Source organism: Cotesia glomerata, linkage group LG3 (genome assembly GCF_020080835.1).
Source record: "Cotesia glomerata isolate CgM1 linkage group LG3, MPM_Cglom_v2.3, whole genome shotgun sequence".
In the NCBI taxonomy this organism is placed as follows: Eukaryota; Metazoa; Arthropoda; class Insecta; order Hymenoptera; family Braconidae; genus Cotesia; species Cotesia glomerata.
Window position 1 is genome coordinate 22,353,687 of NC_058160.1, and position 27,980 is coordinate 22,381,666.

Sequence of the window (27,980 nt, forward strand, 5' to 3'; positions counted from 1 at the left end):
CTATAATATTAACAAAAATTTATTCATTTTCGCAACAAAAAGATAACATTTTGTTTTCTAAAAGTGACCCTTTTGTTATCTTAAAGATTATATTTTGTTATCATTTTTAGTTAACATTTTTTTAACGTAAATATGTTATCAATTTGTTACTTTTTGAGATAACTTCTTGTAAGGACATTAGGGATACATTTGGGTAGAAAATTTGTCAACTTTTTGAAAGTGGAGATTGTTGGCATCTAACTTTTTTTAGATAACTTTTTGATATGTTATTAAGTTGCCAGTGTGCCGCTTGGGATACTTTCTAGTCGTGATCGCGACCAATCTTAAATACATTCAAATATATTCAATATTCATATTTATTACTCAGTCCGTATTTAACTATTATAATTTATATACTCCAATATTTGTAATATTTCTTTTAAATTATTGTTTAAACAATTAAAAAGCTTTCAGTCCGTCGAACGTCATTTGAATTTTTGCATACAAACTATCTTGAACAATTATTGTTGTCCGATATTAATAAATAGCTCTTTTCATTAATAATGTACCAAAATCACTTTCTCTTTCTACTTAGAAACTCACAAGAAAAACTACAAGCTTGATATAAATATTGATGATTTTAAATAATGCGCGTGCATTAGCTCTGACGTCCGCGAGTTTCTTAAGATGAAAACTTACGTCATCATCATTGTCATTATAATTATATCCACAATGCTGTTATTAAAGATTTCCTAATTTAAATTCTGAGAAAAATATTGTTAAAATATTTACCAGATATTTAGCATCAAGAACCTTGAATTTCTCGAATATGAAAGGAATTATTGTCAGTAATTATTCAAATATATTGTATATACTTCCTTTGAAGATTTCTGGTGTTTTTATGTTTTTCTTCAGACACTAATGGGTTTTTCCAGAAACAATTCAGACGGACAGTTGATTAGATACGCTGACTAAATTTTAAAGGCATACAAAAATATAATACATCAATTTCTTGAATTAATTTGCATAATCGTATTAGATTGGGTATTTTTTATACGTGTAAGAATATTTATGACTTTCTCACAACATTGCGATGTTTATCTTTATATTATTAGTACTGGTAAAATCCATTGCAGATGGTATTGATAATATTTAAAAATTTATTCATTCCAGAAATCATTTTTTCAACACAGAAATGATTAATATACATTATTGAATGATTCTAAAATCAGCAGACATCTCACGATTTTTAGTTTTATTTCATATATAAATTTGTTCTGAAAATTCTTTTTAAAAAATTTGCATTCATAGTTTTTTTTTAAATTTTAATCTGTAAAATTTTATTCTTTTGTCATAATTTATGATTTAATAAAAAATTAAAAGATTTATTAAATGTCTGTTAATTTCGGAATTATTGATTTTAATTGTTTTATTAAATAATAATAATATCAAAATTTAATGAAAAATTTATAAAATTAAACTACAAAAATATATAAATGTGTATGAAAGTTATCAACTAAAGATAAAGAAGAAATTTATAAAAATCAAGTTCAAGACAAATTTCTCATGAATAAATTTGAATATCGCAGCATATTGAATCAGTAAAATATTTGTTCATATCATACAAAAAAAAACATCTTTTGACGTAATGGAATGCTAAAATAATAAAAGTATTTTCGCAGCGTCAGCGCGAAACTACATAACATATCATCACTATTGACATTGTCAACCCATCCAACAGTTGGTTTATTCCAGTTAACAAAAGAATCAAGAATTTCTAGTATATGTAGTAATAGTAATAGATGTGTTCTCAATCTTATACTTCTTACTATTGATACAACTGACATGTTTTCTCTCGATGGCTAACAAGTTTTCTGCCATTTGTTCAGTAAATATCTTCGTGTTTATTTATTATAAACACCTATAAATTATACAAATGAACACGTATGAATTAATCGATAATTTTCCATCTAAAAATCCATTTACGTCCACCCTGAAAAAAATGCGCAATAATTAAATATAGTAAAAAAAATGTATAATTATAATTAAATGTACACATGTAGTTAGAAAAATAAATGAGGTCAATAAATGCGAAAAGTTAAGTGATTCTTTAACAATATAATGAACATCGCGTGTAGAATTTTAGCTTAATGTTTAAATGTATATATTTAAACCTACATTTTCCGCGAAATGAAGATAACGTGTACTTGGTAAATTAACGATTTTAGGTAGGCGGGTTGGTTAATGATATCGAAAATGATCAATGAAACACGCTTTAAATGTAAAGGGTTAAATGATAATAATTTGATCGCTAATATGTTATTCAGTGTTTACTGATAATGGATATAATTAACCGATATACAGATGCAAATCGCGACATGAAATCACGCAATTACTTCTGTTATTTAAAATTCACTGTGAACCTCGTGTATAATTTTGAATAAATTAATTTATGAGAAAAATTTAATTATTAATAATAAATATTAAGTCGCGATAAATGACAAAGCTCGCATGTTAGAAATAAAAATCTAGGACACAAATGGTCGCAATCCTTAAAGGAAATCAGTTGCCAGGACCTGCTGGATATAACAGAAGTCGAGGATGATCGATTTATCGAATACTTGCATACTTAATTCATTAAATAATATTTTTGCGACACACGACATATATGTATATATATATCTATATCTATTCACTGGTTAGATATTTAGTCAAAGACCGTTAACCTTCTACGCGTAGCTGTACTGGTAGCTGGTATGGCCTCGAACATTGAATTATCCAATTATATTTTATTACAAAACACCAAAATGATAACTTGACAAGTTTTGTTTGTAAAAATATAATTATAATAATTATGACATAAATACAGTGTGTTAAGCTCTTTCGAAATTTATTTATTGAAATATGCTTTTTTGTTACGTCACTCTATTTATTTACTAATTGCTAAATGTTCGATGAATTATTAATTTATCGATAATATTATGCTAATTTTCTTTTTTCTTCAATTAGATTGAAAACAAAGGTTTCCATTGAAATATTAACTTAAATAATGTACTTACATACTGTTGAATAAAAAAAACGGTACCAAAGATTTCCGGCTGTCAATTATTTTTAAATGAAATTATTTTTTAGAATACATTTATACTTCGGAATTAATATATTTTTTACAATTAAGTACTTAATTTCTTAATTATTTTCTAGTTGTAAAAAATGATTGACGTAAATAATGCAGTTTTTAGATTAAATTATATTTTTAAAAAATTGTTTTGATTCATTGAGTATTTTGTAATCAGTTAATATATTATAATTATGTTTTTAAAAATTTTAAACTGTCCCTAATTTATATCTTCACACTGATTAAAATTTTAAGTTGATTAAAGAGATGAATTTTAAATTTAAAAGTTGATTTTGGTTCAGGTAAATTTTACTTCATTTAAGACTTTTTTTTTATAACAAAATGTAAAAAAATGATTTTTTTCTTCTCAAATCAAGTTAATTTTTTTTATCAGCACAAAGTAATAATTTTAAGTGAAAATTACATAAAATAGTCTTAATAACTACTCTCATTCATCCACAATCTAAAAGCTAATTTTATTTTATCACAATTTCCTATCACAGAAAAAAAATAACTATTAAAACAAACATTACTGATGAAGTCACTGTCTTCATATTACATTATATTTTTCCGGCTTAGTTTTATGCCGTAATAAGTAATAAGTATATAAGTACACAACATAAAACATGAACCATGTTTGATGACAGTATATTTTTTTAAATAAATTACTCTCAACAATAGAAGCTAAAATGAAAAAGATATAAATTAACCCAGAATAACTACATACAAACATACCCAAATGCAAAATATAAATTATATTATTAATGTTACAAATACCTACACGAATATAAACAACACTATTTCACATATTTGTATAGTGATGAGTCATCATTTTTTATTCGTATTTTATTCTCTTAAATAATGTACATCCGTAAAATTATTTTCAATCGACACTCAGCACGAGTCAGTACAGGGGACGACAACTTGTAGTTTAAATTGTTTATAACTGTGAAATGGTACAATGACTCATATCGTGCTCTTGCGTACCTTCGGGTAATATCCACCAACACTGCAAATAAATAAAACAAAATAAATGTGAGTAAATAAATAAATATTGAATAAAAATATCTATAATCAATTTTGTTTACTCTATATTTACCTCAATTAACAAAAAACATTTCTTCAAAATCAAACTTACTTATCTCGCGTGATTTAAATTAAATAATAATTACCGCGAAGTTTATCTTGCGCATGTCATCTTCGTCGTTGAAACCTAAATATACATACCTTGATTTGTCAACTTCTATTTTAGTATATTAATTGTTAAATATATTATGTCATTTGAATCACTCTTATTTGATTTATCCAACGAGTATCATACCGCGTATAGGTACTTGCTATTATACATGACACCGATTATTATTTATTGATTGAACTAGATTGTAGTGTCGCGGGCCTTCAATTTGCATAATTGTCTTATCAAATTAAATATTATCACTTGATCATGTCTCGTGGAATTTTCTTTCTGAAAATTAAATTAAAAAAATTAATACTAATATTTATAGTGTATTAATATTAATACACTATAAATATTTATATTCATATTTATACATATATGAAGTCGTAAATACATAATTGATCGTGGCGCCACTTAGTTATATTAGGGCGTTTATTCATTACCAACTATTAAATATTTTTCTAGTATCTTTGCCGGCAAATATTTTTAAATAAACGCCGGAACGATCGTGATTATGTTCATTAGTAACAGATTTTCAACTAAAAAAAAAAAAAAAACTTGTACTTGTGTATGTTGTATTAATGTTGGTTGAATAATTTAATCAGATAGAGTTGTACTAATTCTAGCATTCATACCGATAAGATCTATGATTACTCGTAATCGCAAGCTAAGAGCTGAATATAAATAGCGTGAGCTCCAGGGGAGAAAGCAAACAGTATACAGCCAATTGTCTTGTCAGTTACTTGGAGCAGTTTTAGCCAGCTGCAAGCTGTTTTCTTGATATTCGTCTCTCGGAAGCTCCAGTATCGGCACCATTGACCCTGGGGTTTCATAAAAATAGTTAATTTATCAGATCAGATTTCTGATCTTTTTTTTATTTTATTTATCAACTAAATAATGAGGATTTTTTTATATACTTATAGATTCTTTAGCTTTCTAATGTGGAATATTTTTAAAAATTTGTTTTGTTACAATTTGTTTTTCAAGAAAAATCTGTAAAATCGGTGGATATCTGATAATTTCAGTCACATATTTTTTAGCTGAAAATTTTTATAATTTTTTTCAGCAAATAAATGATTATAACAAAAATTTTGTAAAATTACATCTATCGTTTCTGGAATTACTACAAATAGAATTTTTTATTTATCAATATTTATTTGTTGAAAATAAGGTTTCAAAATTGTCAGCTGTCTACTCTGATTTCATTATCATTTTTTAATTACTATTTATAATGATGTTGCTAGTAAACTAACTTGTAAAATCACGAATTGCCATTGGGTTCTTCTGATTTTATTTATATACAAACTTTTTCTTTATAATTTATTAATAATAATGATAACAACGGAAACTTATATATTGACAAAAAAATTAATTTGACTTAAGAGCCAAAATTTTGAACCAAGAATACCATTTTGAAGAAAGAATTTATTCTCTTCACTCAAGAAAATCATTTTCTTCAAAATGGTATTCTTGGTTCAAGATTTTGGCTCTTGAGTCAACTTAATTTTTTTATCAGTGTATTACTCTGCGCGTATTACAGCAAAATTTTTTACTTGTAATTTATGTTATCTTCTTGTCTTTTTATTTATCCATTTTTACAAATATAATGAATATATTATCTTCCTCTTCTTCTTCAATATTTTTCGATTCTCTTTATGACCCACCTTTATCTTCTCTTCTTAATTCTCCATTTATATTTCCTTCTCTTTTGAGACATTCACTCGGAAAAACCCAAAGTCGTACCACTCGATTAAACTCTAAAAAACCCATGATTGCTGAAAAAATAACTTAGAAACCGCGGGGGATCAAACCTAAGCTTTTTCAGTCACTATAATTTATGTGTCAACAAAATTAGCTTTCAGTAATTAAAAGAAATTTTTCATTTCTACATTTAGTATTTCTTTACATTAATTTGTTCAGAAAAATTGTCAAATTACTTCATCTCAGTATAATTTATTGAATAATTTATTTTCCATAACAAGAATCTTAAAAATTACTTTGGTATTATTAAAAATATTGAAAAAACTCACCTAAGTGTGCAAATATTAGTCAATTTTTAAGTTTTTAAATATGCTGATTAAATTAAACCCTATAAAATCCTAAAATTATCATTTGGATTTCTTGTAAGTTATTTTTTACAATTCTAATTTGTTTGTACATAATTAAAAATTTTCTACCTGGAAATTTAAACTCATAAATTTGCTCACATATCTTCCCAGGCGTTTCAAAAAAATTTTTGTCTTTTTATAAGATTTTATTCAATAAGAAGTCAAAAATTAATAACTGTCAAATTTATCAAAACATGAGCAAAAAATTTTTTATGCCGCTTGAATTTAAAAATTTTCAACTTATTTAAAGAAAATTTCAAATATCTAAAGCTTTATATTATTTTAAAATAAGAAACTAAAAAATTTAATGAAAAAATGTCACTGGTAGAAATTAAAAAAAGTTTAATGCAACAATTGATTTGCTATAAAATTTCTAAAAACTGTCAGATGTCTACTGATTTCAGTTTCATAATAATTAACAATTAAATCAAATTTAATTAAACTAATTGATTTAAAAAAAAAAAACCTAGACTAGAATTAAATAAAAAAATTTCAACCCCAATAGAGAATCTGGATTAGGATGAACTTGATATAAACTAGAATAGGGATTATAACTCAGAACGTTGTTTCGGAAGAAGTCGCGTGTAGTCGGCGGCGGTAGTGGTGGGGAGAGGGCGCTGGGGTGCCTAGTGAATTCATCCCTCGGGGTGTGTGAAAACTAGGGTAGCGATAGATACGCTGGTGTCCGTTGTAATTCCTCTGAACATGGTGACTTTTAGTACTAGTTAGTTACCCAAACTGGTGGTACTTGGCAGTTGCCCCAAGATGGCGAACGCGGTTGGTGTGCGAGTGATTCGGGCTGAAAAGTGTGAAAAAGGCGAGAAGAAGTGCGGGTTCCTGTGTTAAAGAGCCCGTTATTGCGGCGATTTAAGTTTGAGAGGAGCTCGCACGAGTACTTTGGTGGCATTACACGTGAAAATATATATCTGTCACATTCAGCCCGGTGAGTTTGTTTTATCTTTATGTCTCCCGATAACGAGTACGAGTACTGCCACTGCCACTAATATAACCAGCATTATCCGATAATACATCTACATCTTACCTCTTCATCTACATCTACATCTACATCAATATATATAAATGACTATCTATATATAACAAAATATAACTATAACTATTACGGACTGTAGTGGATAAGTAATTGTTAATAATTATATTTGTTAATTTCTCCAAATAAAATTCACATTCATTTTATAAAGCCGCACCTACCGCTCACCAGTCTTCTCAACTAAAAATCATCCCACTGATAGAAACTGACAAATTAACTTCTGACTATTTATGCTTAAAAAAAAAAAAAAAAAAAAAGTGAACTCCGGGCGAGCTCACTACAAGCTACCGATTTATAGGATCACCACCGAGCAGTATTGTCAATGAGTGTTTTATTCGGTAATGTCATTTATTAATGTCACACTTAATTAATCAGTGCCAGTGTGTGATGGCCCCGTTTTATTTTCTTAAAATTCACAGCAACTGCTGTGTTTTATTAAAAATTATAACACTTACTCAATATGTCATATGTTAAATATTTAATTAGTGAATTTGAAAAATTAAAAAAAACTTGAATTAATTTATTTATTATTTTTTAGAACTCGGGTTTTGGATAGCCGCGCCTTTGCCAGCTGGTTTTCCGGGTCGACTAGAGAAACTAGAGAGCAGTAACAATAGAGCGAAATTGTGCCGGAGATAACGGTTCAGACTCCCCATTCATCTTTGTTCAGGGTTAGTTCATTTTCTTCTTTTTTATATTTCATTTTATTTATATATATATATTTTTTTTTTATTATCTGACATGACACGCACCGGGTTGCCGCTATAATAGAGAATATTTTATTATTATTTCAACAATAAATATTAATTTTTTCAGTTGTAAATTGTAAAAATGAAACAAGTGTTGATCAGTCGAGCTCTTCTTCTTCGGTTGTTCCTGGATTAGTTGTTGTCTCAGTAGATTAGTTGCCGGTGAGGAGACTAGACATATATATGTATTTTTGCTCAACGTGATGCACCACCGCCCAATGCGGCGATCTTTTCTCCTCGTTTACTCCCCCACTTAAATAGAACGAGCCACCCGTGCTCACGACTTACATTACATACATCCAACCCCTTGATACCCCTTTTTACCCTATCCAAGTATCCAAGTAAACCAAGTTGGCCTCAGTAAACCTTGCTCTTCCACGAGACACTCGATAATTCAATAATTTTATAAACCCATTTTCAACACCTTTTTATTCAAATAATAATATCGCATACATTATGTCATTATCATTATAATCATGCTAATTCTGATATGAATATTTATACCGATAAATCAATTTATTACTGTTCAGTTGAATTGAGTTTTATTATTTTCTTAGACTTACAAATGTTCAGGAATGTCAATCGATAATTGATCGTGGGATAGAATGACAAGGTGTTAATAAAACAGAAAAATAATTATGTTTAAGAAAATGAGGAGCAGGAGGCTTAAACAATAAATATACTTGGTTGTTTAGTTAAAAAAATTTTTCTTCTGTCATAATAGTCTTTTTTAGTATTATCGTAAAATATAAGATCGATCCAAGTATGTCCCTCCCTGCGTTTATCCGATGTCGGTAAATCTGTGGCGCAAGCGTATTTTATATATGTATTAATCTATGTATGTGTACATATAACAATACGAGACAAGTGTCACTTGTATGTTACACCTAGTCTCTTTCCTCAATTCACATTCTGTAACACTTGATTTTGTTTTATTTATATATGCTTTTAATTATTGTCATTTGATTTATCGGGGTTTGATGATGATGATCAATTATCGGTATGACTAACACTGAATATTTACACGTGGCTGCTTTATTTTATTATCTTTCGTACGATAATTAGTCGGCTTTTATTTGAAGAGTCAGTTTTTTTAACTGTGATAATTAGAAAGTAAATATACATATATTTTAATTTTCTGTTTTACTAAGAGTTTTCATTTTTTTTTCAAGTTAATTTACTAATGGATTTTTATTATTCATTTTTAATATTTTTTATTTTTATGACATGAAATTATAATGGAATATTTTTATTGCTCTAAATTTAAAGTAATTAAGTTGAATAATTCATTAATGATAGAAAAAATTTTAAATATTTTTATTAAAAATATTAGCGGAAATTTTCAATGTAGAACATAAAAAAAAAAGTTTATAATTTAATTAAAAATTTTTTACTTTCAAATTATTTTATTTTATTGCAAATTTACAATAATAATCTAGAAAATTTGCAATAATAAATTTTTCACTTAATTTTTGCAGTTTTTAATGTCAACCGAAATTTTATTTCTCATTTTAAGTGAAAAAACAAATTATTTAGAAAAGAAAAATTTTCATAAATGTTAATTTTTTAATTTTCTTTACATTTTCTATATCAAAAATTTGACAATTATAATTTCATTAATTATTCTTCATTTTATGTAACTTCTTTTTAAAAATTCTTAACATCATTCTTATGACTTGAAGTATTATAAACCGTGATGATAAAAAATGACAATTTACTCAAAAAAATTCATAAGTTTATAAATTAATAAATTAAAACTATATCAAGAAATGAACGAAATTAAGATTAAAAAAAACTTTTCTTTTTTTATAAAAGAAAGTCATCGAAACTAAAAAATAAAATTTAACTGTTTATTGCAAAAATTATTAAAAATATATTAATAATTAACAGCCTGTTTATTCTATCACCAATCACTTTATTATGTACACTCGATTCAATTAACAGCAAGTAACACAATTTAAAGCAAAATAAACTTTTGTAAAAAGTATTAAATTTCAGTCACATCATTCCATTTAAACAACTTTTAAATTCAATAAGCATTATTGACACCGAGGAATGACAAGCAGGTGCCTCGTGAGCTTTATACATTATATCTTAGAGGAATCTCTTGCATTACTACTACACTCGATTTCCTCATTATATACTATTTAAATATAATATATAATCCTCTTTTATTAATAAATATATAAATATAATATTATCTCACGTATACTTTATCCGGGATGCCGTAACATACCTGCCCAATATAAGTTAATCAAAAACAAAAATATATTACTCATATTATATCACCGCGCTTCCTACTAATACCGCTTACAATTAGAAAAAATTCTTCTACGCCTCATCAAAAGATTTAAATTTGAATTCGCTACAAAAAACCTTTTTCGACTTTGATTAATGTCCAGATTAATATTTGATAAACAAACTTACGAAATTCAGCTATATCTAATTTATTTGGAAAAAAAAAAAAAAAAAAAAAAAAATATCTAAAAAAAAAAATAAAATATCTAAAAAAAAATTTACTTTCGCTTTAGGATTTCTGTTTTAGGTACCACTAGAAGTACGCAAGGACACACTATTGACCTTGAGAATAAATTCATAATAATAATGATAATAACAACAATTACTCTAACGGGGAGGGACGACCAAGTGCCCGAGTGTCTTCCTATCAGATGATGATATAAGAATCCCGGCGTAGGTCCCAGTGCGCTCAGTTACCTTTCGTTCCTCGACCTGAAAGCATCCAGTTATTAGTTTTCGTAAACTTTATTATTATTTTTTTTATTTACTGTTTATCAATATTATTTTTTATTTGTGAATTGTTTAACATTCCAAGGATTATTACACTTTTTGAAATTTTTTATTGGTAAGACTTCATTTAATAATAATTTCAAAATATAAATAATTATTATTATTATGATTAATATTATTTACAAATGATTAAACAAACTTATTAGTAATTTTTTTAATTTAAATTTAAATTGAATAACTCAAATTGCAATTGTCGAGCTTGAAACAAAAATAAATACTAAACAAGAAATTGATTAATTAGAGAGTTTATTGTTAAAGATTTGAGTTTTAAAGTTAAACTAATACCTTTACTTATACTTATACATACTTAGAATCAAGCAAATACTCAACTACTCAGCATATTTAACTATCTGTTTACGCGCGAAAGTTTAACCGAGCGAAATCAGCGCAAGTAACGGTAGATTTTGCATCGTAATTATTTATTTTTTTTTTTCATTTTATTACTTTATTTTAGTTTTTTTTATTTTAATTGCAATTATAATCCCTGATATTTGCACAAGTCTGGAAATTGCGATGCGCTTTTTTTATAAGTTCATTTATTAATAATCTATTAATTAAAAAACGATAACTTATGCGAAACTGCTACAAAAAATAAGTATCAACCATTATTCTGATTAATAAATTAATACTGTTTACAAGTTTTTATTCATTTTTTTTCTCGGTAAATTACTAAGCAATTAATTTGATAATGCAATTATCGAACCAAATGAATAAATTTACACTTTAAGAAGGGTTTACATTTTTTCTCTTTCTCGCCCTCTATTGGACAAACGAAAGTATCTCTGTCATACTTGTACAACTTATGGAATCTTAAAACGCATTTTATGCATAAATAAATGAAATTTTTCCAAAAAAGCGCTTCGCTCTTCGATAGATAATTTAATTATCTATCGAAGAGCGAAGCGTTTTTTTTCGAAATTTTATCACATACATGAGAAAAACACGTTTGAAAATCAACTATAAACCGCTCTTAAGAATTTAAATCTTGATTGACGCGTTCAGAAAACGCTAACTTTTTTCTTACGATTTTATTATTAATAACTGATTATAATTTTTTTGTTGAAATTGCTGAGTTAAAGCAGACAGTTTTTAATTAAAATTTATTTCAGCGAATAATCCATAATAATTCTGTAATGATTTTTTATTGTAAAATTCAAATTTTAGGATTATGTGGTTGTTAATAATCGTAGATCATAAATTAATTTGTATTCATTATAGTATTACATAAAAGAGTTAGATAATATAACCGTAAGATAGATCGGTCGCTAATGGATCGGGTTGACAAATATTATATTAAAATTCGGGATTTCGACACTGGTCTGAAGGACGTCGAACATTTTGTCAGGTTTTCCGGTACAGGTATATGTATAGGTAGTGGGTATGTATTTTTTGACTTTCCTGGGTTGAGGATTTGGAAGTGAATGACCGAGTGGCACACTTAGATTCGTTCTTACAAGCATAGCAGGTTATTACACACATAACATTAACTTGGCTGAGGCTGTGGCCGTACTGTTATGTGTGAACCATGGCTCATAATATTTTTCAGAGCACACGGTCGCACACATAACGCGTGATAAAACCGGTATCATCTGGTATTTGATCATTTACATTTAGGTTTTTTTTTTTCGTCTAACTACTGTCCAAAATTTATTATTTTTTTTTCTTATAATTTTTTAGTTATTGATTGATAAAATTTTTGGGTTGATAGTTTTAAAAGAATTATTTTATTAATTCTAAATTTTAAAATTACTATCAAAAACGTTAGAAGTGTATTTTTACTTCGAATAAAAATTTAACAAATGTAATTTTCGGAAAAAAAAAAAAATACTTTTTGCATTGTAGAAAATTTTGTAGATCTAGTAAAATTTTAGTATGTAAACATATGTTTAAATTAAATATCGAGTCAACAAAAAAAATTGATAATTCATGCATGGTAATATCACAATATTGTTTTGTAAATTAAAAATCTATTTATTGAGTTTAATTATTTATGTTTATATTTATGGCTCGAAAATCAGTTTATTATATATTTGACAACATATTCATAAAATTACAATACAAAAATACTGAGAAATAGAAGACAGGATTTAAAAAAAAAAATCAAACCTTACTAGGGTAAACTTATAAAATTATAAAATTTTATTGTTATTTTTTAAAAATATTTTTATAATCTTTATAGACATTTGTGCAATTTTAGTAGAAATAATAACATTTTTAATTTAAACCATATTTAGAATTTTTAGCCGATTTTGTAAAATGATATAACATCCATTCATCATTATAACCAATTGTGATTTATAAAGAAGAAAAATTTTATCAATAAATTTATTACCAGTCATACGAAAAAAAAGTACAATGATCACTACAAAAATTTGCGTTCAATAAATTTTGGTGCACAGAATAAAAAAATTTACTCGAATCAAGTAAATAATTTTGAAGAACTTGATTTTCTTTATTTGAGTAGAAAAATTATTAAATTAAGAAATTTTTCTTGGTATAATAATACATTAAATAATCCTTGAAAAAAACGTGATTATATTTCTATTAATAACTTAAATGCCGATGGTGTCATGGTTTATTATACTACTAATATTACATATATGGGAAACCAATCCAGCGTAAATAATTCGAATATGTGAATGACCGCATTGCGCTTTGACGCATGTCGTGATACTGTAAAATGTATATATTTTCTTTATCATCCTATTTCTTTTATTTTTTATTCCATTTTTCTTTATGTTAGTTTCCACAACCAGGAGCATGTTATAGTCTAAACACGCGACATTATGGCGACGCTTTGTCGCTTTCATATAAGCATTTATAATAATAACAATATACGAGTATATAATATATAATAGTACCCCATAATAATCCCTCTGGTCTTAGCACGTAAATTTTTATTTTCTTAAGTTGAGCATTAAACTTTTTCCATTACTCTCGCCTTGTTTTTACCAGAAAAACTAAATAATTCATCGTATAAATTTACACTAAAATTGTTTTTATCGCAATTCAAAAATCATAAAACGGAAAACGATCAATTTTTACGGCATTTTAAATGTGATAATGATAATTGTTAATATTATTACTTTACTTACAATTAGTTGAAAGCCGATCATTAACGTCTATACAAAAACATTTATTTCACTTTATCAGTTATTTTATATACAAGTACCTGGAACAATACGTTGATAATTTAGGTAAAAAAAATCGTCGATGAGTAATGTATAGATAATAAATTGATAAATACCACAACGCTGTCAGTTGTATCCGAGTAATTTATCTAAAAGCATGTGAATTAAATTTTTAAGCCGGTAAGAAGTAAGAAAAAGTGGTCGAAAGTAAAAAAAAAAAAAAATAATTTTTAATATAAAGCCTTCCCAATCTTTTAATTTGAAATTTTTTTATTAAAAATTTTAATCTCAAAGTTTTCGCATCAATTTATGTTATTTTAATGATTTTTGTTGGATTAAAAATTAAATTTATAATAAAAATTCACTAAAAAATACAAGCAAAATTTTGAAAAATAATCTGGTAGTTTGAATGTTTTAAATAGTTTAAATATTTGACATTATTCTTTATTGAAAATTTTGATTACAACGTTTTAGTTACCATTTTTGCTATTTTGTTGATTTTTATTGAATTTACAATAAAAGTCATAATGTAAATTCATTGAGAAGTAAAAAAACAACTTTGAAAAAATTTTCAGATTGCACCAAGCCAGTAGTCGAACCTAGATATCCACGATCAGATGTCGGGTGTTCTACCATTTAAACTACCAGATTTTTTTCTTTTATTTTTTATTAAAATTGTGTTATAAATTTCATTGTTGATTTGACAAAAATAACAAAAATTATTGTTTGTAATTAAAATTTCCAATAAAAAATAACGTCAAATTAAAGGATTGTTAAGGACTCAATATTAAAAAACGAATATTACAAATAATAATATAATATAATAATAATAATAAGTAAAAGTTATTTAACAGTAACTCGGTAAATTATGTTATTATTCATACATACAATGTAGTTAAGTGAAGGCTATGTTATAATATAATAATATTTGTTTGCCAAATTAACTATATTATGACGATCAATACTCTAAAATGTTTCTTGCTTGATACTTTTATTACTATACATCATACAGTAACTACTCTCACGTTAATTTTTTTTTTATTATTAAAATATATTTTGTTATTATTGAATAACATTGAACTTGAGTGTTTAATGCAAATGATTTAATAAGAATAAAAAATATCAGAATTTTTTTGCTAAAATACTTGACAGTAATTCTTTTTAAAGGTATAGTGTGAAAAAATGAATCGTTTAAAAATATTTTCTGCAGTTCGTAAATATTAATAAAATTAAAAGTCAATGAATTAAAAAAATTGATAAAGTAACAAATTGTGTATGAATCTTTCAATTATTTTTCTTATTATAACTTATTAATTTAATAATCAACCAATAATTGTCGGCCTATTAATTTCAGTATTACATTGTGTTAAGAGCATAAATCACGCTCTAATAACAATTAATAAATTTATTAGTAAAAAAATTAATTATAAATCTTGTAGATATTCACTCGGAAATTTTGTTATTGAACAAGAAATTAATTATTTTGATTAGAGAATTTAAAGCGCAGATTCAAACAAAATAAGCGAAAAAATTTGTTAAGAAATCATTTTGACTTAATTTATACATAATTTATAAATTTATATAAGTTTAATTCAAATTAAGTTCAAGAAGTTTCGATTAAAATTCTCAATTAATTTTTTTATAAATCATTTCAAATAACTGAAAAAATTCATTATTATTCCATTAACTAGTGTAAATATTTACTCGTATATTCTTTAATAATCAAGCAGTGACTTAATTACATATTAACATAACATATAATACGTAATTAGTAAATTAATCAATTCGATAAAAAATTTCAACTTTATTATAAATTTTAAAATGACAAAAAATCGACTGTTACTTCTCAGTGGTGAGATGTCAGTGCTTAGATTAAGTCGATACGCGGGGCCAGAGTTCGAGACCTGGCAGCGCCAAAAAAAGGACCATCAAAGAAAGTTTTTAATTAAAATATCTTGCGGGTTTCTTGATATTAAATTGAGCGTAAAAAATCTCTGTAGTGAATGTGAAATCAATATTATTCATTAAATAACAATAAACTCAACAAACTCGGGCAGTAAGTCACCAGCTGTAACGGGTCTTAGAGTAACGGGGTCGTCATTGGGTGTCTTCTTTGTGATATTCAATAAACACCTACATTATTCGTGACTTATCCTTCGATAAGATGTTTATGAACCCTCCTTATCTCAATTCAATAATAATATAAATTCTGCCGCAGAAATAAATCTTTTTTTATTCTCATCTTAATATCAAAGAGCACGGTTATATTAGGAGTATACAATATAAAATAGTTAGTATAGTAATCAATGGGAATTTAATGACCACGAATAAAAAAGCGAGGCGGGACGGTGACCTGGAATCTCAGTCAAGTCCTCAGTCCTCAGTCAGTTTCTCTACATTGAAAAGCAAATATATCAACCCAGTATGTACAAGTATGAGTATAAGTGTATTTACATTGATTAATATACTGTCACGTCCGCGACAGGAGCCGTGAAAAGAATAAATTATCATTCCGGTATATACATAATTTTATTCCTACACGTGCGTACTATCGAAATATTAGCAGCTGTAGTTAGGGATTCCCTTTTCTTTATAAGTACTAGATTTTATATTAATAAAATATTGTTTCTTCTTACCAGATAAAACAATACTTTATACTCTATATTATCCCAAGAAATAAAACTAAACCAGTTTCATTACAAATATGTCGGCGAGTGCCGAAGGTAACCAGGTTAAGGTTACCAGGAAAATAGTCTACTCTCATAATATCGAATTTTCTTACGATGACACTGCTGTTTTATTTTACTTTTTCACACTGTTCATTTTTTCTTATTGTTATTTTTAATTAATTGTACCTTCTGTTACTATTGTTCTCTAGTTACTCCATCACTATTTTTGATTATTATTATTATTATTATTTTTATTATTATTTAAAAGATATTTTAATAATGAAATTTAAATCTATAGATTACGAGACCCTTAAACGGAATTCGCGAGATTGAATAAGATTTAAATCGCTAAGAAATTTAATCAAGTGAATTCACTAACTTTTTTTTTATTTTTGTTCAAATTTAATATTAAATTCATATCTGTAGTAATAATGTCGCTCATCGATGTAATATAATTATTTTTTATCTTGAACATCAAAATGATTCTTTTCAATTTAAATAATTTAGGAAATAATATTAGTATGAAAAAGTTATTCAAGAAAAAAAAATATATATATATACCCTGGGAAATTCATACTATTATTTTTCTCTGCTGCATTTGATGTATAAAATATATTTGCATGTATAAGTTCAATTTCAGTCATCTGTACCCACGCATTAGATATCGGTTTGATTTAAAAATTTTACATTTAATTTAAAAAAAATTTCTGTCTAAGAAAATGAAATATTCAATTGACTAAATTTATTTTATTTTATTACTAAAAATAGAATATTCTTTAAGTCGGACTAATAAATATTTGTTATAAAATTATTGATCCATAAGTTTTGATTGGTGTTTCCATTTATGCTGATTATAAAAAAAACGCGCACAAATTCTATGTAAGCTAACGCAATTTTGGTCGAATATTGAGGAAGTCTAATTCTAAAAAACTTTATTTTTTCTTTTTAAGTAATAGAATAAGAAAATTGTGGAAAATTTTTTTTAAATTAAATTCTAGTAAAATATTGAAGATATAAAAAATAATAAAAAACCTTTTAGAGAAAATTGTCTTGGAAAAAATTTAGTGTCAAATTTACCAAGTGTGATTTTTTATCCAAAATTTTGATTAAAATTCAAAATCATACTCTTCTTGATTAAAAAAGATTGTGTAATTTAATTACTAAATTCAATTTAAAAATTCATGATTATTCCTCTCTGAATCTAAAAGACTAATAATAAAATTACCCACCCTGTTCATTATTGTCACAAAAGTTGAATTCTTCTTGACAATTCGATAGTAACTAGATTACTCATTGTAAAAAATTCCTAGGATGCAGCCGATTAAATAAAGTGGATATCGATATCTCTCAACTCGAACAAAGTTTCTCTCGGGCGTGAATCAGCTGCCGTCTGTAGTTGTATCGAACATACATAATAATAGCAAAGACATTTTATATTTGTTATAAGTAGGGCACGTGTGTGTTTGTGTGTATGTGACCAGTTTGTAAATAAGCGGGAAACCTACAATACCGGAACCATCAACTAGTCTCATTCAAGTTCCCGTTTAATCATTGCATCGTTTCTTATATATATACTACATACTCCTATTCAATACAGCATAATACTAATATCATATATACATCCATATCACTATCACTAAACCGGCAAAAATATGCATTTAAACATATAACTTCACCGTTAATTGCAAATATTAAACATTAATATTCTACTCATATCAGCAACTCCTACACAGAAAGAATTAATTTTTGAGGAGAGGATAAAATTTTTTTTATTTGAAAAAATATTTATGAAGATAAAAAAATAATTCAGTTGTTCCATTTCAAAAATTTTAAGTCGGTTCTTTTTTTGTTTTTTTTTTTTTTTAAATAAATTTTTTAGTAAGCAGATAATCTGTTTTTTTTTTTTTTTTTTTTTTTTTTATCAGTATGCCTTTTATGTCTAAATAAAATTTTTTATCAATTCAAAGTGTACATTTTTTTCCTATTGAGTAAATTTGAAAAAAATCTAAAAAATGTTAGTTATCGTGTTTTGAAATGCTGAAGCTGAATTATCTTCACTGATAAAATTTTTTATGAAAATTCATAAAAAAAATTGTGACTTATTTTCGCATTGATTTATGCTAGAATTTAAAGAATTTTTAGTTATGAAATTACATAATTTGACGTGTCAAAAACTTTATAACACCTTGTCAAATTTCGAAACAAAATAAGTCTTCAATTTCATTTTACATTATTATGAAAACTTATAATTTTTATTAAAAATTCAGGTAAACATTTATAAATTAAAAAAAATTTTCTTAAGTGAAGAAAAATTTCTTTTGAACCAAGTCTATTTTTATTTTCCCCATTTATTTTCTTGGTTCAAGTAAACCAATTTGTCCATGTAATAATACTCTTACTACTATCTAGTAGTTCTCTTAATTACCATCTTGATCTATTTAATTTTTACAAACAAACCATTATTATGTAAACCAAACTCAACTTAAACTTACTTCACTTATCTTTAAATACTAATTATATATATATATATATATATATTAAACAAAAGACATTGCTGGTATCTCATCTAAGAAACTTTTGCGATATATCAAAATTTAGAATAGAACAATAGAATCCATTATATGAATGAACAAATATAAAGTACGTGACCTATATTACTTTTTAACTCTGATTTTTATTGTAAAAGAAAATAACTTCAAACATATATAAATATCTAAAAATAAGAAAAAACTAGTGATATAAAATAACTACATATAAAACTTATCAGTCGTTATCGAAAGTTGTGAGTTATCTTTGATACGTAGTACTTTTAATGAGTTGTAGTATCATCTAATGTTATTATATTATTATGATTGATTATTATGTGTTAACATTTAGCATTCCAGTAATTAGTTAATAATAAGTGATGATAATGATAACAATAATAAGTGACATTTGATAAAATAACAAAAATAAATAAATAAATTGTTTTTAGGTGAGCGGACAGAAATGTAAAACGAAATGGTTGTGACTGGATCCATGTACTACTTCTACAAGTTTGGATCAACAATAGAGAACCTCCGAGCACTCAGTGCCACCAGCGATATAAGCAGCAGCATTATTACTGTGGAATATCCATCAATATTGCCATCAGTATCAACATCACCATCAACACTTAAATTAAAAGCAACATTGACGTTAACGCATAAATAAAGTCTTCGTTTAATTGCGGGTTTTTATCCGCTTGGTTTACTCCGAAGAGACACTCCAAGGCTGATTAACTTCCATTATTTAAATTTAACACCGGCTTCCGACTTACGAATTTTGTGGCAAAGTTGTTGTTAACTGGTGGATTACGAATCGAGTTATGGCAACGATGGCTGGCGGCGAATATACTTCTGTTAAGGATTTTTATATGGGGAGATCTATTTTCATCACCGGGGGCACTGGTTTCATGGGAAAAGTACTCGTTGAGAAATTACTGAGGTCATGCTCTGGGATTAAGAATATTTATTTACTTATGCGACCTAAGAAGGGGCAGAGTGTGCAAGAAAGGCTACAGGAGCTTCTTAATGCACCGGTAAGTTTCATATTTTTTTTTTATTGTCATTATTACTTTATACACATAAAAAAAATTTACTTGAACCAAGTAAGTAAATTTGAAAAACTTCATCTTCTTGATTTGAGTAGAAAAATTCTTCAACTAAGAAATTTTTTTTTGGTTTACGTAAATTTTACTTGACTCGAGATAATGAAACTCTTCAAAATTATTTTCTTGGTTCAAGAATTTTTCTCTCGAGTCTAGTTAATTTTTTTTTCAGTCTAATGGTAATAGATAATTTCCAATTACCCTAATTGGAACTTTTTTTGTGCATTTAATTTCTAATCAATAAAAAAATTTTTCATTGGAATAAAAGCACTCGATTCTAAAGTAGTAGTCAGACGCTTTGTGTTGAATTATTTCTAGATGTATTTTTAATTATATTTATGGTAATTTTTCAGATGAGCAGCTTTTTCATTTTTTGGTCATAAAAAATTGAAATATTGAGAATTTTTTTTCTTTTTTACAATCAATTTATAGAGCAGCATACTATTTTTTTTTTCTTGAAGAGAATAAAAAATTAAATATATTTAAAAAAAAAGTATCATGAATTTTTGGTTTTAATGTTAAGAAGTTTAATCGAATGAATTTTTAAAAAATTTTAAAATTTTGATGTTCTATCAATAATGCAAAAATTTTCTAATTTTTTATCAATAATTTAAAAAAAATTGTCAATATCTCAATTTTACGAATTTTGAAAATTTTTCAGAGTTGATAATATCGAACCCAATCTTACTCAAAATTTTGAAAATTAAAAAATTGACGTATTGATTATTTAAAAAAAAAAAAAAAAAAAAAACAAACAAGTAAATTTTTCGATTATTTATAATAAAAAAACGACAAAGCTCCGAATCTATACAATTACTTGAAATAATTGAAGGAAAAAATATTTATATTATCATGATTTGTTTTTGAATAATAATATCAATAATAATTATGTATTATTTGTGTTATTTAATAGTTATTCGATAAACTGCGTCGTGATAGTCCACATGAACTGACGAAAATAGTACCGATAGGTGGTGACGTAACTGAACCGGAACTTGGAATATCAGCAGCTGATCGTGAAATATTAACAAGAAATGTATCGATTGTATTTCATTCAGCGGCGACTGTTAAATTTGATGAGGCACTTAATCTATCGGTTATGATCAATATGTTGGGTAGTCAACAACTGGTACATCTATGCCATCGAATGGATAATTTGGAGGTATGTAATCATTTATTCATTTATACATACATACTTTATCAACTCAAGCTCTCGGGAATTAATCACAAACTTTATTGCTGAACATTTATTGTCTGACGAACTTGATCCATTATTAATCTAATCTAATCTGAAACATTAATCCACTCGACGATCTATCATCTGGTCTCACTAATTGAAAAGATAGAGAGACAGGTGATAGAATGTCAATTTATTTAAAAATATCTAATATATATCTAAAATCAAACAATTTTAAATTGCTGCGCAAAAAGTCTTGCATCCTCTTTTTATTTTCCTAGAATTAGATATCCGTATGACCAAGATATAAATATCTAAAATAAATGTTAATTTATAATTCAAATTTTACACAGGCACTTATTCACGTGTCAACGGCTTACTGCAATTGTGACCGTAAAGAAGTCGATGAAGTTATTTATCCACCGCCTCAAGATCCCGAGCAAGTTATCAACTGCACCAAGTATATAAATGACAAACTAGTCGAAGAATTAACGCCTAAGTTAATTGAAGGTCGACCAAATACCTACACATTCACCAAAGCGCTTGCAGAGACTATGTTACAAGATCGTTGTAGTGGATTGCCGGTTGCTATTGTCAGACCCTCAATAGTCTTGTCATCGTTACGAGAACCGATGGCTGGATGGGTAGACAATTTAAATGGTCCCACTGGGATAATTGCCGCTGCTGGCAAGGGATTCTTTAGGTGAATTAATTTATTAATTATTATGGTATTTATGGGTTAGGTGTAATCCAATTTTTTTTCAATTTCCAAGATGAGAAATTGAATTTACATTGAAGGGGTCATACGCACTTAGAAAACCAAGAGAAATAATTTTTCAATCATTTTTTTTTTTAAATACTTTTAAATTGATTAAAGTGACTTTGAACTTTATTAATAAGTTTTTTTTTTTTTTTTATGAATGATTGTCCTAGCTCTTGTAAAAGACCTCCGGGAGGTCTTTTTAAAAAGGTTACTTGCGGTGAGCACAATATCTATAATTTAAATCATCGAAATTTAATAGTCTAAAAAAATTCCGTTAATTTAAGATATTATCGCGTGATTAATCAAAGAAATTGTGAAAATATTTATCTATCTAATATTATGAAGAGGAAAGATTTGATTGTTTGTTTGTTTGCATTGAATAGGCTCCGAAACTACTGAACCGATTTGTAAAATTCTTTCACTGTTGGGAAGCTACATTATCCCCGGGTAATATAGGCTATATTATATTATAATTAATTTTGAAATTGTTGTTAAATACCCGTGCGAAACCGGGGCGGACTACTAGTTTATAATAAAACTAGCTGTTAATCGCCCACTCCGCTGGGCGTTTTATAGAATTGCATTTTTAGACTTGAAATTTAATTAGAGTGTTGTTTTAACGCACAGATTCCCAATTCTATCAAATTGGCATGTATCTTTTATCCATGTAATTATTCTAGCTAATATTCGTTGTAATTTTCAATGTGCAATCATTATAATATTCTCGTGTATTTCTTACAAAAATTAATAATAATTTATATGAAAAAAAAAATTTGTAATGAGCATTGAAAGTTTCAGTTAAAGAAATTGCAGGTCTCATAAGTGAAGAAATTTACCTAGTATATAAACATAACCAATAGAATTGAAAAATTTATTTTAAACAAATGACAATCGAACAGAATAAATTTAGTTACAATAAAAATTCATTATTTCTAAGTCAAAAAAATATAGTTTCTGGATAAGTAATCACCACCATATCATATACTAAACTTCTTCGAAATACGCTGCATCATATGGTATAAGTATTATTTCGATCGGTTCAGTAGTTTTCGTAGTATAACCGGACAAAAAAACCGGCTCTCCATTTATTAGTATAGATGGCGGCTTCACAAAGAAAAATTAATTTTTGCATCAACAACACGGAAAGAACAAGATGACACTGGATATCATCTCAGATTATACTCAGTGATATCTGTGGTGAAAAAAAATTTCAGATAGTAGCTAAAAAAAATCCAGATTATACTGCGTGATATCTGGATTATACTCATTGTAATCTGGATTATACTAGCTACTATCTGAAATTTTTTTTCACTCAGTATAATCAGTTATGATATCCAGTTTCATCTTGTTCTTTCCGTGAACTTAGATTAAAAATATAGTTAAAAAAATTTTGTAAAAATTTGGGATTGATCGGTTTAGCTACCTTTGATAAATCTTGCTCACTGCGTACAAATAAGCATATAACTTTGAAAATGCTTGTCCAATTGTCATTGAATTTTTTTAATAAATATAAATTATAAAAATTATACAAAAAAAAATAATTAAAAAAAAATCTCAAGTGCGTATAAATTCTTAAGTAGTAAAATTTGGATTATGCCTACAAGTAAATAAATAAAATATAAATAAGTAAAAAAAATAATTTATGTTTCAAAACCAACTTACAGAACGATGTTGTGTCACGAAGAAAAGGTAGCAGACTTTGTACCGGTAGACATAGTGATAAATTTGATGATATGCGCGGCCTGGAAAACTGCAGCAGCACACCGTACAGATCCAGACACAATAACAGTGTACAATTGTTGTACCGGGCAACAAAATCCAATAACATGGAAAGAATTTATTGATTTGTCATTTAAATATAGTAGAATACACCCAGCAAGAGATGCAGTGTGGTATCCGGGTGGTAGTTGCCAAAAGTACTCATATTTGAACAAAATATTCATAACATTTCAGCACATATTACCCGCACATATTCTCGATCTCATAGCTCGATTGAGAGGTACTAAACCAATAATGTTACGTGTACAGGCTAAGTTAACAAAAGCCGCGACTTGCCTCGAATATTTTACAACACAACAGTGGAATTTTAAGGACGACAATGTACGGAGACTCAATCAGCAGCTGAGTCCTGAAGACCGTAACACTTTTATGTTCGATGTCAGGCAAATCGACTGGCCTTCCTATTTGGAGAATTATATTATCGGTATACGACAGTTTATACTCAAAGAGAGTCCGGAAACACTGCCAGCTGCGCGTTCACATATTATGAGGTATTATATACTTTTTTACTTAAATTTATATTAATGAATTCTAAAAGTTTTACTCTAAGCCGACATTCGAGCTATTAAAGTATCAACTGACTTACACACGTCAGTTACTGTCTAAAGTTGATAAATCAATCCATAAGTACTTTTATGCATGCATTTTCTGAAGTTTTACTCTTTAAAAAATCTTCTCATGACAGTCTAATCACCGACTTTAAATGCGCCTGAAAATGTTTTTTTTTTTTATTGATAATTAATTTTGTTTTGTAAGAGAATGATACTGAAATTAGCAGATACTTGAAAATTTTTTAATTTTTCTTGAAAAATAAACTAGGCTTAGAAAATTATTTAAAAAAACTGCATACATAATTTTTTAGAGCTTCTAAAGATGGTATTTTTTAAATAAATTTTTCTTGCTATAATTTATTTATTAAAAAAATTCTAAGTATCATTGTAGAAGAACATGTGAATTTTATCATATATTATGTTGAGGGACTGTTGACAAATTTTTTTCCGTCGAACGGAAATTTAATTTATGGAAAACGTGTATCGGAAGTAAGCGTGACTGTCGATAATGACTAATTTAAAATTATTATCGACCAATTAAATACTTATTTTAACACGTACAAATTGAGCTTTAAAATTTTTTGTTTTAATTATTTATATTTATACATCGTGATAAAAAATTTGTAAATCGAGTAAAATTTTAGTGTATAAACATATGTTTAAATTAAATATCAAGTCTACTAAAAAAATTAATAATACATGCATGGTAATACTACGATATTGCCTTGTAAGTTTGATATTTATTCATTAAGTTTACTAATCTTTGTATATATTTATGGTTTAAAAATTAGTTTAATATAGACTTAACAACCTATTGGTAAAATTACAAGACAAAAACAATTAACAACCGGTCCCCTCTTTTTCTCGCGTCGCACTCACTGCGAGAAACGGTACTATCGTTGTTGCACTCATGACTATAAAGCTATTGTAGTTTTATGTTTTCCTTACAAATCATTTTTTTAAAAAAAAAATAAGATTTTTTAATTATCTATTTCGTAAAAGAGCGTTTTTTTTCAAAATTTTTCTTTCTCTAGGAGAGAAATATAAAGCTGCAATCGTAAGGACTGGCTGTTAAAATGAAAAACCGGAGTTTATAAAAAAATGTTATCGTAAATTTAAGAAAATTTTTAATCTTAAAATATAATTGCCCAATTTAAGTAGATAAAATTTAATTTAAACCATCTTTTGTATTTTTATATATCCGATTTTGTAAAATTAATCAACGTTCATTTATCATTAATATTAATTTTGATTTATAAAGATGGAAATTTTTTTAAATAAATTTATTACCAGACATAATATTAAAAAATTACAATGTATGAAAATGTCTTTGTTTTTTTTGACAGTGTAAATTGCTTCTTTTTTTTTTAACAGTGTGCGTAATAAATAAATAGTCTAGTATTTTAAGTTATTGAATAGATATTAAAATAAATATTAAAAAAGTAATGATTGTTTATTTTATTTTCAGATTATATTGGCTTCAAAAAGTGATACAAATTGGCGCAGTAGCACTTGTAATACGTCTTCTTCTGTCCCGTAGCTCAATCGCAAGATCCGCGTGGTTCATGCTTCTATCCATAGTACTCCGTATGTGCCGTATGATTGTTTGACGGCTCAGAGCCAAATTTACCATTTTACACAGTAATGTTATTAATGCAAAAATGCAAAAGCCAACAGAGGAGCTTAGTTGCAAGGTGCGAATTGTCCTTCGACCTTCATCGCCGGCATCATCGACATTGACGACATCAACATCTTTATCACCAACGTCAACATCAACATTATCAACACCATCATCATCATCAGCATCAACATTACTTTCACCAGCACAGCTCAGTATCCCCGACGACGACGCTCTCATTTCGCTCCCAAACGTTGGCCTTTTTAACGTTTGTATTTGTTCATAAGTTAGCAACTGATTTAGTATACTCGCGATTTGTCTGCGACAATTACTGGTTTATTATTTTAAAAAATTTGTCTGCTACCGATTAACTACTGGCTATTGTATCTATTACCACCAGAGCAGCGACTACTTTCAACTTTATATTATTCAAAAGTTTCCATTTTTTTATTTTATTCATCTACATAATAATAATAATATTAATTATTATTATTATTATTATTATTATTATTATTATTATTATTATTATTATTATTATTATTATAAAAAGTGGAATTGTAATTTATTAAATTTGTTAAAATTTTAATTATCATAATTACAAACGATGGCAATTAAATGTCCGTTATTTTGTGATATAAAATATATTCAATAATACATAACGATTGCTGCTTCTCTAGACTAGAAATAAATGAAAAAAAAAATAGAAATAAATAAATAACGGAAGTAATAACTAAAAATAAAAATCCGTTAGCCGCTTATTCGGTACCCGACATATTTTTAAATAAATCTTTATATTTATTTATTTATTTGTAAATTATTATTTTCTGTGACTTTTTGTAAGATACCTAGATCGTATTTAATTGATTGATTGATTGATTGATTGATACCGACCCTATTGTTATTATTTTAGTAAATGATCCATTTATTTCGGACATTTGTATTCGATATTAGTTTATTGATACTTTTAAAACTTGATGATTGATGAGTTATTCATAAACTGCCACTCTGCGGACAGATTGATAGCAGAGCACATTTTAAGTAAATAATAGACAGAAAAATATATATTCAAATAAATTGATAATTAATTAACATAAAGTAAATTATTATTGAATAATACTTAACGAAAGATTTTTTTACAAATGTCGGAGTTTCATTTTATTAACAAAAAGTTTCTACGTATCTTGCACAGTTATATCGTCACAGTTCATAATTATATTTATTATTTACTATTATTTGTTAATTTTGAAGGCATTGGCAACTTAGTTATTCAAAATGAAATATTGTCCAGCAGAAATTAAAAAAAAAAGTTATATATATTATATATAAATAAATTACTATATATTAAGGTGGTTTTAATTGAATGATTTTTGAATTTTTGTCGCGGATCTTCTAGATATATTCTGAGTTTATAAATATAAATTTTTTTTTATTCGTTTAGAAAGTATCTAAAAAATGCGAAATAAAAATTTTAAAAATCATTGAAATAACAACAACCCTACGATATATAAATATATAAATAAATAAATTAAAAGCGAGTGTGCAATTAATAGCGTGTTCGAGTAATTGATTAGAAATAATTTGAGTGAAATGCAAAAAATAATAAAAATAGGAGGTTGTAAATACGAAATTGCTGCTAATAAACTATGTATTATATAGTTATTAAAAAAAAATTGTCGTAAG

At 26.6% G+C, this 27,980-nt stretch overlaps 1 protein-coding gene and 1 long non-coding RNA gene across 10 annotated transcripts; one reads left to right on the top strand and one right to left on the bottom strand.

The window, feature by feature from the left end:
- Positions 1-1,583: 1,583 nt before the first annotated feature.
- LOC123260362 lies at positions 1,584-6,407 on the bottom strand. Of its 4 annotated transcripts, none has more exons than XR_006508448.1 (6): positions 6,302-6,407; positions 5,936-6,028; positions 4,646-5,092; positions 4,194-4,559; positions 3,876-4,103; positions 1,584-1,972 (listed from the first exon to the last, which is right to left on the bottom strand). It is a non-coding gene; the product is annotated as an uncharacterized LOC123260362 (long non-coding RNA). The 4 variants fall into 4 exon arrangements; XR_006508447.1 differs by having other exon boundaries at positions 4,907-5,092; positions 6,302-6,406; XR_006508449.1 differs by lacking the exon at positions 1,584-1,972 and adding an exon at positions 3,490-3,778 and having other exon boundaries at positions 4,907-5,092; positions 6,302-6,406.
- On the top strand, positions 3,992-27,958 carry LOC123260361 (putative fatty acyl-CoA reductase CG5065). Of its 6 annotated transcripts, none has more exons than XM_044721408.1 (7): positions 3,992-4,129; positions 7,966-8,098; positions 19,759-20,343; positions 21,326-21,574; positions 21,943-22,292; positions 24,017-24,622; positions 26,151-27,958. In XM_044721408.1, exons 3-7 carry the CDS (start codon positions 20,131-20,133, stop codon positions 26,290-26,292), a joined length of 1,560 nt encoding a protein of 519 aa, XP_044577343.1. In that variant the 5' UTR covers positions 3,992-4,129; positions 7,966-8,098; positions 19,759-20,130; the 3' UTR covers positions 26,293-27,958. The 6 variants fall into 6 exon arrangements, with proteins under 6 accessions (XP_044577343.1, XP_044577347.1, XP_044577341.1 ...); XM_044721406.1 differs by lacking the exon at positions 3,992-4,129 and adding an exon at positions 7,110-7,322; XM_044721410.1 differs by lacking the exon at positions 3,992-4,129 and adding an exon at positions 7,682-7,765.
- The last annotated feature ends 22 nt before the right edge of the window (positions 27,959-27,980 follow it).

Bases quoted from the DNA above. Each gene is read 5' to 3' on its own strand.
- LOC123260361 (XM_044721408.1), top strand. From the start codon at position 20,131: ATGGCAACGATGGCTGGCGGCGAATATACTTCTGTTAAGGATTTTTAT. The intron at 21,575-21,942 runs GTATGTAATCAT...AATTTTACACAG, and splicing joins ATCGAATGGATAATTTGGAG to GCACTTATTCACGTGTCAAC. The intron at 22,293-24,016 runs GTGAATTAATTT...ACCAACTTACAG, and splicing joins GCTGGCAAGGGATTCTTTAG to AACGATGTTGTGTCACGAAG.